General features: G+C 33.1%; 2 protein-coding genes across 7 annotated transcripts; both read left to right on the top strand.

Annotated features, from left to right (window-relative positions):
• Positions 1 to 643: 643 nt before the first annotated feature.
• LOC100777348 (probable serine/threonine-protein kinase At1g01540) lies at positions 644 to 4,260 on the top strand. Its single transcript, XM_003548595.5, has 7 exons — positions 644 to 1,518; positions 2,580 to 2,684; positions 2,795 to 2,917; positions 3,007 to 3,177; positions 3,327 to 3,456; positions 3,575 to 3,784; positions 3,904 to 4,260. Exons 1-7 carry the CDS (start codon positions 932 to 934, stop codon positions 4,069 to 4,071), a joined length of 1,494 nt encoding a protein of 497 aa, XP_003548643.1. The 5' UTR covers positions 644 to 931; the 3' UTR covers positions 4,072 to 4,260.
• A 4,401-nt stretch (positions 4,261 to 8,661) lies between these two features.
• LOC102664386 (ubiquinone biosynthesis protein COQ4 homolog, mitochondrial) lies at positions 8,662 to 10,845 on the top strand. Of its 6 annotated transcripts, none has more exons than XM_006598876.4 (3): positions 8,662 to 8,788; positions 9,434 to 9,647; positions 10,150 to 10,845. In XM_006598876.4, the coding sequence occupies exons 2-3, from the start codon at positions 9,465 to 9,467 to the stop codon at positions 10,639 to 10,641; spliced, it is 675 nt and encodes a 224-aa protein (XP_006598939.1). In that variant the 5' UTR covers positions 8,662 to 8,788; positions 9,434 to 9,464; the 3' UTR covers positions 10,642 to 10,845. The 6 variants fall into 6 exon arrangements, with proteins under 6 accessions (XP_006598939.1, XP_014624384.1, XP_006598936.1 ...); XM_006598873.4 differs by having other exon boundaries at positions 8,711 to 8,891; XM_006598874.4 differs by having other exon boundaries at positions 8,721 to 8,920.
• Positions 10,846 to 14,703: the final 3,858 nt, after the last annotated feature.

The raw sequence follows: 14,703 nt of genomic DNA on the forward strand, positions 1-14,703 counted from the left end.
AATTTGATAAATATATGTAATATGAATTATTTTAAATATGGTCAAATTAAAAATTTTAAATTAATTCGGTAAAATTATTAACATAATTTTAATATAAATATATAAAATTCAATAATATTAATAAATATTATAATATAATTCGTCAAAGTAATATATGCTTAACAAATATATTATGAATTGTTTAAATTTAATTATATGTTAAAAAAAGTTCTTATATTTTCAATTACTACTACTATTATTATTATTATTCATAAAACATATTTTAAAGTAGTCAAACTAGAAAATTAAAATATACTTAAGTACAAATATTAATGTAGTATTTATATAAACATATATTTTTTCTATATATTATTGAATGTTGTGTTTATTAAATATAATACGCAACAAAATTCAATAATTTTATTAAATATTATATTTTATAATATAATATATTTATCAAAGTAATGTATGTTTATGAAATATATAACTTTTAATAATATGATTCAGTAAAAAAAAAACTTTTAATATGATTTATTGTATAAATGCCTCGATGGTCTTATCAATTTTATTTTGGCTACATGAAAAAAGCTCAAGACAAGTAACCTTGTAACCTGTAAGGCTTGTAATATAGTAAGTTGTAAATTGCAGAGGTGCCAACTGCGAAGGATCGTAATTCCTAAATATTCTTTGTCACATTTTATGACTCTCTTCTCTTGAGTGACGAATTAGTGTATAAATAAATAAGCAGCTTCTCCAAATCCAATAGCATTCATTTCTTGTCTTCCTCCCAATTACGATTCTCTCACACACATGTTCCCTCCTTAGTACTTTCTCTCTCACTCTCTGGATTCCATTCAAATAACTTTGTCCTCTGTCACTCAAAGCCCATTCTCTAGTTTCTAACACACAAACACTCTCTTTTTGTTTCTTTGTTTTGATTTCAACCACAACCATGTTCTCAGTATACGACGCCGCTTTCGTCGACACAGAGCTCTCCAAACGCACTTCAATCTTCGGCCTCCGCCTCTGGGTCCTCATCGGCATCCTCGTCGGATCCCTCATCGTCATCACCCTCTTCCTCCTCTCCCTCTGCCTCACCTCCCGCCGCCGCCACCACCACCACCACCACCACCACCACAAGCACCGCCGTCACCCCACTCCCCCAATCTCCAAAGAAATCCTCGAGATCGTCCACGTCCCCCCACCCCCCGACACCGGCCACCTCCCCCCTCCTCCTCCACTGCCGCCAAAACCCGACCACCCTCGCTCCGCCGCCATGGCGGCGCTCTACTCTAGCGGCGAGAGCAGAGCAGCCGCGAGCGTGTGCGAAACGGCGTCGTCGTCGCTCGGAAGCGGGAGTGTGGGCCCCGAAGTGTCACATCTCGGGTGGGGAAGGTGGTACACGCTCCGAGAACTCGAATCCGCCACTAATGGGTTGTGCGAAGAGAACGTCATCGGCGAAGGTGGCTACGGAATCGTGTACTGTGGCTTGTTGCCCGATGGCACAAAAGTTGCTGTTAAGAACCTTTTGAATAACAAGTACGTTTCTCAGAAATATTCTAATCTTTCTTATTTCATGCTTCAGTTTCGTCATGTAGTAATTTGAATTAAGTGAGGTCAGCTACATGAATCACGCGATATACGGATATGGATCACAAGATGTTGTTGGACTCTGTTAAAGACCAAATTTTTTTTAAAAAAAATGATAGAGAATGGGTATTAGAAACTAGAGAATGGATTCGATTCAAATAACTTTGTCCTCTGTCACTCAATAACTTTGTTTTATTTATTTTGGGAATTAATTAGGGTGGCTGAAGAATAAATGAAGCTTCTGTGACAGTGGTGTCTGTGCGAACTGGGTTTTTTTAATTTTTTTCTTTGTTATGGGTCAAATACTAGCGGGGTCTCCCAAGCTATTAGGTGAGAGACTAATCTAGTTTGCGGTTCATGACTATTCTCACCGCCTACTCTTTGGTGTTTTTTTTTTTTTTTTTAATTTGGTTGTCTGAGAAATAATTTTTGTTTTTTCTTCATGGTGTTGTCTATGTGGTTCTTTGGTAGTATTTTGAATCTGGCATTGGAAAAAGGGAAATGATTTATTTTATTTTATTGGTTTTGGGGTTTTGAAAAAGAAAAGAAAAGAAAAAATTGCTTGGGTTGAGCTAATTGAATGGTTGTGTTAGTTTCTGGAATGCGGCTTTGCTTGCTTGAAGTAAACTGATGCTTATTGTGAACAGTGATTGTGTTTTTCTATTTTTGTTTTTCTTCTGTTTTACTCTTGCTGCTACTGTTTTGTACTTTTTTAACCTGTTTTCTTTTTGGAGTGTTATCCTTGTCTTGTGATGCTGGGTGTTGTGTTGTAAAAAGTCGCTTACTTATGTGAAGAAAAGAATCGTTTTTCTTTTCGCCTCCTTGTTTGTTACTACTGATTTGATAATGTCGTTGTCACTTTCAGGAGTTTTTGTACTGTCATATGTTGTTGGGTTTTTCCATTACTTTCTTTCTTTGATTACTTACTGTTGCTGTATAGTGAGAATAATGTGATCTTGTGATTGTCTTTCTCTTAAGAAGTAAGTGCTTAATATTTAACTCATTTTCAGGGGCCAAGCTGAGAGAGAATTTAAAGTAGAGGTAGAAGCAATTGGTCGTGTGCGGCACAAGAATCTTGTTAGGTTGCTTGGATACTGTGTTGAGGGGGAATACAGGTATTTTTTTTTTTTTTTTTTCATTTTGAACATTGAAGCTATAAAGTTTGTTTAGTTTAAAGAATGTAAGATTTGAACTTTGAAGTATGTATTCAATGTTCATATTGCAGGATGCTTGTGTATGAATATGTCAACAATGGGAATCTAGAACAGTGGCTTCATGGGGATGCTGGACCTGTAAGCCCAATGACATGGGATATCCGAATGAACATTATATTGGGCACGGCAAAAGGGTACTATATTCATGGTCTAGCAGGCATTCACTGGTAAACATGTCAATGCTTGAAAGGTTTTGATCACAGTAATTTGTGTATCTTTTCAGATTGGCTTATCTTCATGAAGGTCTTGAACCAAAAGTTGTCCACCGAGATGTGAAATCAAGCAACATACTGATTGATCGCCAATGGAACCCAAAGGTTTCTGATTTTGGGCTTGCTAAGCTTTTGTCAGCTGATCATAGTTATGTCACTACTCGAGTGATGGGGACATTTGGGTTAGTATGGTTTAACTAAGCATTTTCCTAGCTTTGTTGCCAATTATAATTAGTTTCAATACCTGTAAGAGCAAAATGTGTTATTAGTCATTCTTACTCTCAAATTTAAAGTCCACAGTACTGATTCTCTCCCCTTTCTTTTTCTGCAGTTACGTTGCACCAGAGTATGCATGCACTGGAATGCTGACTGAGAAGAGTGACGTGTATAGTTTTGGGATACTTATTATGGAAATAATTACTGGAAGAAGTCCTGTTGATTATAGTAAACCACAAGGAGAGGTTAGAACTTAGAAACCTTCACCAACACACTCAACAGTTTTGAGATTGTTCATTTTATACTTATCTATGCAGTTCTTTCTCTAGTTTCCCCTAACTGTGGAAGTTGGCATTGTTGCAGGTTAATTTAATAGAGTGGTTGAAAAGTATGGTTGGGAATCGAAAATCTGAGGAAGTAGTTGATCCTAAGATTGCTGAAAAGCCATCTTCAAGGGCTCTTAAACGGGCTTTGTTGGTTGCTCTTCGATGTGTTGACCCTGATGCGGCAAAGAGGCCTAAAATAGGACATGTGATCCACATGCTCGAGGCTGAGGACCTCTTATTCCGTGATGTGTGTTCTTCTCCCTTCTCAAACTTTACATTTTAGTTGACTGAACCAATAATAAGAAAGTTCAATTTTTTGTTGTAATCTGATGCTTATATCTTTTCTTTCATCCTTCTTGTCTGTAGGATCGAAGGAGTGGAGGAGAATCTTCCCGTTCCCATCGCGATTATCAACTAGAGCATAAGGACTCAAGATTAGATAAAAGGAAGATAGGTGGAGAGATCACTGATCAAAGTGAAGATGATAGTACTACTAGTAGTAGACATCACCCTCAGCCCACTAGATGGAGATAACTGAAAAGCAATGTGCCATATTATTTTTCTTCCTGGTAGTTTGCCAATATATATTTTTACTTGAATGATGAAAGAAGCAATTAGTTTTCCCCCCATATTTGCATAATGTCCCCAGTTGTAACCTACCTCAATTTGGGATTCTTTTGTATACTCTGATTCACTACTATAAAATTCAAAATTGTTTGTCTCTGTTTACAAGACAAATTTGGATAAGCATTACACAAAATTAGTACTCTTCCCATGTGGTCAAAATATGTTATCAACCACCTTTGTCTCCCATATTTTGTTTTTAGCATTGCCTCCTGGTCCCATCATATGTTGGATAGCATTTTATCATTTATGAGTGCAGTTGGTGGGTCCAGTTGGATGCTTCTGATCACTAGGCCCACAATGAATCCAGCTACTTGATGGAAACAATTTCAAGCTTTTAACATCATTGCCAACTTCATAGTTGGATGCTTATGAAGAAATCAAAATGCTGGCTAGCTAATCAATATCAACTGTATCTCCTACTTCTTGTCATGAATGGCTTAGATTTCCCAAATGGAACAACTGGCACTGGGAGCAGGGAAGTGTGCAGGAACTTGGTCATAGGTTTTGGTTTCATTGTCAATGCCAGACTTGCCATTACACACTTTTGTCATTAGAAAGCAACCGGCACTGATTGGTGCCTTGAGTATGAGCGTATCTTGGGGACACCCTTTTTTTTGTCTCTTCTTGCATTCTTCAATGGTTAGTTAGTTTCTCATGACTCTTGACTTCACCCCTTGAAATGCTTAAAGCCTTAAACCACTGTCGTGTTAATTTCTCTGTACTTTGGAACCTGACATTGACATGGATTAGTAATAATCATCAAAACCACCAAGAAAGTTTTTGTCAAAAAATGGCATTTGTCAAGCTACATTGATTATTGAGTTTTTGTCAACTGTGGACCCTTTGAGAATAAACTAACATTTATGTGTTTATCCTTTCCTGATATTTCTTGTTTTGTTATTTTTATAGCCTTTCAAAGTGTCAAATGGGTAATCATACTACCATATTCTTAACCCTTCCGCTCTCATAAATATCCAATTACGTGTTGGCAGCATAATTTAGAGATAAACACTTTTATTGTTTTTGTTTTTGTCTTTTAATCTCAGAAGTCGCTTTCTTGCGGAAATTGTTGTATCTATACACAATAGTGGTTGCTGGTAACCGGTAAGACTTGTTAAAACAACACGTAACATACTGATGAATTTTATTTCTAAAAACAAAATAAAATGGGCCACAGAGGAACAGAGCTAAAGCGGTATATTTTAATTTCCCAAAAAGAAGTGAAACTGTGAGGAACATTAAACGACTTCCTATTCTGTCTTATTGGTGTGCAATAACCCAATCAAAGTTAAATAATTGCATAATTCTTTTTGTTTCATGATTTTTTATATTTTAAATTAGGATTTTTAATAAGTGTACTTATTAGTAATAAATAAAATATGGAAATCACTTCCTTTACTTAAAAATAATTTCCATTTGAGGTTTTACACAATTGTTACTAAAGTCATTCAATAACTTTAATTATAGGAAAATATAATTACATTTGATTAAATCATTTTTTACTTCCTTAAAACTTTCTCTAATTCTATTTAGTGGATATATAAAAATGAACAATAAAATTAAAAAAATCTCAATTTTATAACGTAAAAGTATTTTTAAATAAATTAAAACAACTAAAGCTATAATCATTTCTAAACAAAGTATTGCACCAAAAATATTGATTTGCACAAAAATAAAAAGAAGTAAATCTTTGTCGCGCGCAAATATTTTCTCTAGGATCTTGTTCAAAATAGACAACTCTTTTCAAATGTACTATAACTTCAAAATTTCCCGACAATGTCATAAATTTTGGGTTGAAGCTTCGTGCACTCATGTGGGTGTTTATAATGACTCTTTTCTTTTCTGCGCATGCACATGTATAAATATACAGCAAATATCAGAGATCATATGTGATAGAAGTTCATCTAAAAAAAAGTGATAGAAATTAATTTTAATCACATTATTGTATACAAATAGTTAATATTATTTTAATTATTTATTCTAAGTATATATGGTTGAGATTCACTCCCTTATACTTTAAGCTTTCATCTCTCATTTTTTATTATATAAAATTATAAATATCTTTTACCAAAAAATGATTATATTTAAATCAGATAAATTATTATTTATTATATGTGATAAAACTCTTTATTAATATTTAATATATCTATATATTTAAGACTGAACTTCAAAACTTAAAATGGTTAAGTTAAAAGCTGGAGTCAATCTTATATTAATTTATCGATGCACTTGGAGGTACTCCTGTCTTGTCATAAATGATTTGTCCTTGGAAGTGTGTGATTCATAAAATCCAGTTAATTGGATCAAGGAAAACTATGGTTCAGCACTTCAGCACACATTAGAAGAACTAATATGTTTTAAAATTGAACCATTAAAAAAATAAGACTGTGCCAAAAAAAAAATCAGAAGTTGTCGGAAAGAACAGTTGGTGCAAGAGAGATACTTGGGCATCCAGTTTAGTTTGAAAAAAAATATATTTATTTTGCATAAATAATTACTAGAGAATCATATTTTATTTTAAAAGTTATGTTTGTGTATCATGAATATGAAATGATGCGTTTAGATACTTTTGCATTTTTTTCAAACTCTTCTAAAGTCACGAGAATCTTGTATATATGCTCAAACATGAGATCAAATTTAATCATATAGCAATGTTCAAAGATTTTTCACAACTACCAGATAAGAATTAAAATCAAAGATCCACATTGGGTCCTATAAATTTGACATTTTTTATGAATATTAATCAATCAAGTTGAACTTAATTTTTTTCAAAGCCATTAAGTGCTCCAACTTGTGCATGCACGTGCTCAGCTGCTCATCATATTTTATTGGCAGTGGATAGTGGGAAATCAAATAGGCAAATATTATATAGTTTCTAATAAACAAACACCATCGATTACAAGGCCATGTCTTCAAGAAAGTACTACATAATTATACTCTATTCCAAGTGTTATTTAACAGCAAAAAAAATCTATAAAATTGTGAGTCAACACGACGTCGAAGAAATGATCCTGTGTCCTTGGCATATATATTCTCCATTGACCTATTAGTAGAAAGTTATGAAACTGGTACATGACTTTCTTGGTGTGCTCTATGCAGTTGAACCTTTTTAAGGAAAAAGGAAAAAAAAAATTGAAGTCAGTAGTATGTTTTATTCAGTTCATAGCCAAAGCCAACCATAACGACGCTTTCTTTTCAAGTCACCTTTCACATGAATGTTGTGACGTAAATTGCACAAACCAAAGTGTTCTTTTCTCCAAAAATAAGAGACGACCCTACAAGATCTAAGATTTATACAGGATCGTGCTTGTGGAGATATATTAAGTTAATTTGGAACTTGTATATTTTTTCCGGGTACAAGAAAAATAGGGGTCATTAGTAGGTTCCAACTGAACGTCAGAACATCCATAATCTACTCACAAAATTTGGAATAAGAAAAATATGATTGGTAATTTTTACATTTCCGAAGAAATTAATTTTTAACTAATGGCTGAAGTATACTGAATATAATAGGTAGATAAATTATTTTAATATTTATTTGACATTTTCAAATTTTTACATCATTACATCAAAAGATTATAAGAATACAGTATTAATTTTCTTTAATCCTCATCCCCACCCCAATTCAAACCTGAAAGTTATAAATTAGAACGGTTATTATCATTTTCCTTTTTTCTTTTTTGAAGTCTTCTTTAAGTTTGTATAGCATAAAAATTCAGGAATATAAATGGCAGATATGCATGATATATACGAGATTAAATGGTCAAAACTATTCATTTTGCTTTAGGAATCGTGGGAATGGAAAACCATATTATTAGGAAACAAGGGAATGAAGTGATGAATACTGTGGCTTTAAATACAGTCAAGGTTAGTACGAAGAAGAAATTTTAGGTACAATGAGTGTTAAGAAATCCTCGAACGCTGTATTGTTCAACATGTGTCATGTCATTGTCAACTATGTTTGTCACCTTTGTCTTTCGACATCTATGACAACAATTAGCACGAAAATGTAGTGGTTAGGTGGAAGGCAATTAATGAAGAGCCACATTAAATGCTGTAGAACTATAAATACTTAGGTTGTCTTTCACTCGGTGTTCATAAGAATCTCTCTATTTGAAGATTTCGATATGATTGGAGATCTTGACATTGTTTACAAATTAGTATTATGATATTATCAGCCTTATCTCTTCAATTTTTTTAGCTACATTTTCTTTGGCGATTAATGATCAAGCGACTCACATATAGTCTTCGACCAAGATGAGGCTATTGTTTCCTCCACCTGCCAAGTTGCTTCCAACACCTCCTATATGACTTCTGGAATGGACAATCTGGAGAGTAAAATTACATTACCAAATGTACCCTTTTTTTAACATTCCAAAATGACCAATTCAAAATGTAAAAAAAAAAAAATCTAAAATGGGTGCAGGAAGCAAGTTGGGGTGCAGGAAGTAACAGCCCCAAGATGATCGAGATTGCGGTCTATCTAGGTTTCATAACTATGAGAATTTTACTTCCTACACCTTCTTTGCTTCCTGTACCCAAAGAATATTTAAAGAACAATTTACTCTTGGATGATATGCTACGCGATTTGATCTCTTTCTCCGAGGAATCACCGTCGTCGTTGGTGAGCGAGGGGGATGAAGATTTATTAGAACCATATGAAACTGAGATCTCTCTAAAATGCTTGCTTTTGCTTCTTCTCTCTAAAACTGCATCCTTGGAATCAGGCGAGACAGAGTTTTCTTCATTCTCGAAAGTCGAAACTTTCCCCTCATTTTCATTCTTCTTTCAGTTATCGCCATCCTTCACTCTTTGCTTCTAATAAACTCTCTATTTTTGTTTCTTGAAGGAATTAGGGTTTTTATTTTCTTCTTTTTTTCTGTGTCGTTTTGGTAATTAATCTGATAACCGATGATTTTCTTTGGTTTCATGCGCTGGAAGTGTTTGATTAGGTTTACATGTCATGATATTTTTTTTTTTTTGCTGGTAAACTTTTTAGACTTGCGTGGTTGATAATCGCTGTTTGTATTTGGCTGTTGTTTGAAGTTTTATGGTTTTTAAGGTTCCTATAATTAATTCCATACTAATGGTTTTGGTTCCTCATATTTTTCGTTCTTGTTAATGTTAAATGTCAATGTTAATGTTTATCATTCTTGCTGATTTGATTTTGTTTATTCTCAACGGTAGTTGAATCATAATTGATGAATTTGCTTGGCTTTCTGAAAATAATGATGTGTTTGTGTTTGTGTTTGTGTTTGTGTTAGTTCAGATTAGCAAAGGTAGGTAGTTAGTTATTTGCAATGATAGAAGGTGGTAGAATCCGGCTGAAGACATGGCAGCAGGCAGCTGTGGCAGTGGGTTCGGCGGTGGGGGCGTTGTTGGACCCTCGAAGAGCGGATTTGATAGCAGCTCTTGGTGAGACAACTGGAAAGCCTGCTTTTGAGAGAGTTCTTCAGAGGATGAAGAGTTCCCCTGAAGGGAGGGTGGGTCAGTTTATCTTGTTCTACTCTGATTTGTTTTTGGTTTATGTCGATGTTCTCCTTGCCTGTGTTGTGTTGTTGAATGTTGAGTTCCCTTTAGTTAAAACACTTTTTCTTTTGGATGCTCGGTGGCATGCAATCACAATAGTTTATAAGTTTAATTTCTATGCACTGAAAGAATAAAAAGTTTTACATAGTTAACTAATTAGAAATCATGATTGATATAACTTTTAAGGTAGTTATTGTTTAAATCAACAAATTTATCATACATGGTGATTTGTGATTATATGACAATGTAGAAGTGCATGAACTATTTACTAAGTTTATTAATTTTGGTGTAACAAAGAGTTTAAGATGAGGGGATGGTTTGCCCCTGAACCTACTGATAAAAGTGATTATAAATAGTTATCACTAAAATAATTGGCATTCTTACTTTGCTTGGTGGAACATACAATTATATCACAGCAGAAACCAATCATTTTTTTTCCATATTCCTGATTGATAGGCTGTACTGTTGGAGCGCCCTCGTGTTGTTTCTGCAAAAGTAGGACATGCTTGGGACCTGCCAGCAAACACCTTTGGTGCTGCCTATGCAAGGTTTATGGGATCTAGGAACTTTTCACCAGATGATCGACCTCCTGTGCGGTTCATGGACACAGATGAACTAGCCTATGTAGCCATGCGGGCTCGTGAAGTGCATGACTTCTGGCACACCCTTTTTGACCTTCCTACTAACTTGATTGGGGAGACAGCACTGAAGGTTATTGAGTTTGAGCAGATGGGCCTTCCTATGTGTCTGCTGTCCGTTATAGGGGGCACGGCTAGATTCAGTGAAAAGCAGAGAAAATTGTTTTATCATCACTACTTCCCCTGGGCCATTCATGCTGGCATGCAATCCACTGATCTTATGTGTGTATATTATGAGCGGCATTTTGATGAAGACTTGGAAGATGTTCGCCGAAAACTGCAAATTGTTCCTGCTCCCACTGTTCATTAGCCGTATGTATTCAGACCAGATAAATTGTACTCCTATTTAGTTTTCTGGATAATAGCAGTGTGCTAGAGTTTTGCAATCAAAATCATGGAATAAAATCCAGTGTACAAGCTTTGCCTCTAATATTTAGTCAATGAGCATTGTATAGGTTGGATTTGATCATATGATCAGCAAAATAAACTTATCATCACATTCTATTTTTTTCAACATATCCTGTTATAGTGCTTCTTGTAGTCACTGGATTTATTTATCTTATCAACTAGGAGGTGTGCAAAAGCCTCTTGTGAACCAAACCACACAGAATCAAACCACAAAAAAACAAACTTAAAACAATTTAATAACCAAACCATTTTTAAAAAAAAAAAAACAATTCGGCTATCTGAACTGATTTACTAAAGTGATTTGTTGAACTGCATCCAAACTTAAATACTTAAATATCAAATTACATATTTCTGAAGATTCTGAACCCATTGCTTCAAATTTTCAAACACTAACCTATTATTACTTCAGAACTTGGAATCCTACCCCAAATCATTCAAGTGAAGGCAGGTATCTCATCTCTTCATTTACAAGCTCACACGAACCCTAAGCCTCACTCTGATTTGCTATTGTTTTGGTCCTTTTAGTCAGCCCATATGTCAGATTGAACGGACCCAGCATTTACTACATGAATTACATCCATGAAGGCACGGGAAGAGGTGTTTTTTTTTTTTTTTAATTCATGTAAGAGTTAAGTTAATCAAATTAACCCAATTTTATTGTGATTTAGACAATATTAGTAACACTTTTTAACATACTTTTTTAAGCACTCTATTATTAGTTGAAATTAATTAGAAATTATAAAATTGTGGATTTCACTTATTATTTAATAAATCCTGTATATGATTTTGTAATTTGCAATAAATTTTAACCTTCATAGCCCATACAAAACTGGTTTGTAAGTGAGAATGGCTCAAGTTCTATAAGTTTTGTTTAAGCTATATTTCTAGTCGTTGAAAGACTAAATATACCCCCTTCAATGTTGCAATTAGTATCGTCCAAACAAGCCCCAAATAAGGTGAGCTAAAGGTGACTATAATTAAGACAACTTTTCAACATTCTTTCTCATACCCAAGGTTACTTTCCTAGAGTGTGGAAAATACATGTGACCCAACAATAGATCTAGGATAAACTATGATATAATCTTAGAATTTGAGCTAAGGGTGTAACCCTATAAAACTAACTTGAAAGGTGAAGATTTCACAAGTTTTATAAGCTCGGTTAAAGTTATATCTCTAATCGTTGTGAGACTAAACACCCCCTTCAATGCTACAATTAAGCAACCCAAAGAAGCTGCAATTAAGGCGGGTTAGGGGAGATTGCAATTAAGGCGACTTTCTATCAAGGAGTGTGATACTAGCTTACCTCATATGATTAAGTTTAGCATTTTTCATGATTATTGGGAAAATGATTTATTATTACTGGATGAAAAATGTGGTACGTTTATGATGTTGCACTCAACTGATTTTTGTGTTCCATCTGTGGCTTATGATGATTTGTGAATTTGGGATGATGTGCATCTAATGGCTCATGCAAATGGAAACCTGATTTTGTGTATACTGTTTGAGATTGAAATAGATAAGCACTCTTTTTGCTGTATGCAAAATTGTGTTTACTTATATGCAATTTGTGTGTTTGCTTTGTGGGTTAATGTCACAGTGTTAGTGATCCTAAATTTCATGGAACTCTTGCACAGTTTCAGAAAATATTTGGAACTGTTTGTTGCATATAATTCTGCTCTGTCTGCGTCAACTGTAATATTAATATATCATGCAGATATAATATTAATATTTGAGAATTTATCTGGTCTGAATTATTTTGTTTGCAACCTAAATGTTCAATAAATGCAATATTTTTTTTAGAAAGAAAAAGGATATTGGGTTATATATCATGCAAAATTCTGATTCGTGCTTCACTGATTACTGCAACCTTATCTGTTTTTTATATCAAGCTTTCATTACTTTCTTTTGGATAGAAACAGATGAAGGTTATTTATTACCAAGGGTGTTAGTGTCGATTGACTTGTCAAATTGCTTTGGCATATGATAAGTCAATCTGCCCCGCTGTTGATTCACTCTATCACCTTTTATCATTAACCCCTGTTCTAAGGTATTCTGAAGATTTCTTTTGGGGTTGACTAGTCATTCGTGAATTAATAATTGCCAACAATCATAGATTGTGCTATCTTTACTGGCTGAAGGAAAATTATTCAGATGCTATTTTTTCAAAATTTAGGTGTTACTTTAATTTTGCTAACAATTTGACTGGTTAAAAGGTGTAAACTCTGCATATTGCATCTTTTCATAACAAAAAATATGGATCAAAGTAAGCAAAACTAGTCCTTTCAAATAAATTTAAGTCGCAAAATGTTTTAAATGCAACTCAGATATTACAAGGGATTGTCCCATAATTTGTAGTATGATAGTTTCTTCGTGCTTCTTATTTCTGTTAGCATAGTGTGGTTTCTTCGTGGTTCTTATTTCTGTTAGCATATTATTGTTAGATTTTATATTAAATTCTGTACAATAATAATCATGGAATGGATAACAATATAAATTGGATAAGACATCAAGGTATCAGAGTTTTCATATAAGGACAGCCTATATTTCCGAGGCATGTCTTGTGGATTTTGTCTCTATTCATTTTTGGACCACAAAATGGGAAAGTTTCTATCTTTTGCAAATTCAAGGCCCAATTCTGGGGCCAGAAAACAAGGGATGCAAGCAAAAGAATAAGAAAGAAACGAAGAGTGACTATGGAGTATGGACCAACACAAACAAAACAAAAATAAAAGACTAACTAATTTGGTTTGCATAAGAAAGCACTGATTTTTATTAAAGGGGAAAATGAACATTGACTGTAAAATTTACTGATAATTTGCATTTTATTCCTTCAGAGAGGTTCAAATTAAAGACTAAACCAATTCCAGTCGTGTGCTACGTTGACGACGACTTGGATTTTGTACTAATATCGTTTTTGAGAAGTTGTATTTATATTGTTTGTCCTCAAACTTCTTTGACTCGACTTCGTTCAGTGCAAATTATATCAGCAATATATGAAAATCTTTATATATATAAAAAGGAGAAAGAAGGGTGGGATAACTATGGAAATATATTTTAGTGGTTTAAAATTTTTTGAATTTGTAAGGTGAGAGTTTCAATTATTATCGCTATTGTAATAATGATTATTAAATATATTTTTTATGGTAAAATGTCTATAGAATATCTATAAATAATAGTTTTTTATATTCCTAAGCTTCACACTAAAATAAAAAAAAAAATTAATATACCATCTATAATGAGTGAGAGCTTTGAACGATCAAGTTCAATTGTAATGGTGGAAGGTAATTTTGATTCAATTTATTTTGCTTTTTATTTTTGTTATGCGTTGTTTTTTATTTTGAAGAATGCAATGAACATCAAGTTTAATATTTGCATAATTCTTTTAATATATAAAGATAAAGATCTCATGGTTCTTCTATTTCACATTTTCATGACGACATGATTTCAATTATAATAAGATTTTGAGTATAGGTAAATAATTTTTGGTGAATTAGATTTTAAAGAATTTTTTTTATTTATGTTATCTTCTCGCCTTTTTTCTATTTCATTTTTTTAATTATTTGTAAAAATGTTGCATTACTTATAACTTGGTGATTTTTTTTCTTTCAATTATAATTATCGTATTTGATATACATTGATTTATATTTTTCATTATTAATTTTTCCTAGAGTTTTCGAGATATTATTTGATATCACTTTCTTAGATGAATATTTAATCTTCTTTTTATTTATTTATTCTAATAATTTTGTTTTTATTATCGTACTTTTTTTATTAGATATGTATTTGTTTTGTTTGCTTCAATAGTTAAATATACTTTTAAAAATTATGAATGTTTTTTTTTTGGTGAAGTATATATGTAGATATTTCTTCCATTTTCTAGTCAATATTTTTTACAAAAATAATAAAATATATTACCAAAGAAAGTTTTAAAAAATATTAATTATCTAGTAGTTAGTTAATTTAT

The sequence above is a fragment of the Glycine max genome, chromosome 16 (genome assembly GCF_000004515.6).
Source record: "Glycine max cultivar Williams 82 chromosome 16, Glycine_max_v4.0, whole genome shotgun sequence".
Taxonomy (NCBI): Eukaryota; Viridiplantae; Streptophyta; class Magnoliopsida; order Fabales; family Fabaceae; genus Glycine; species Glycine max.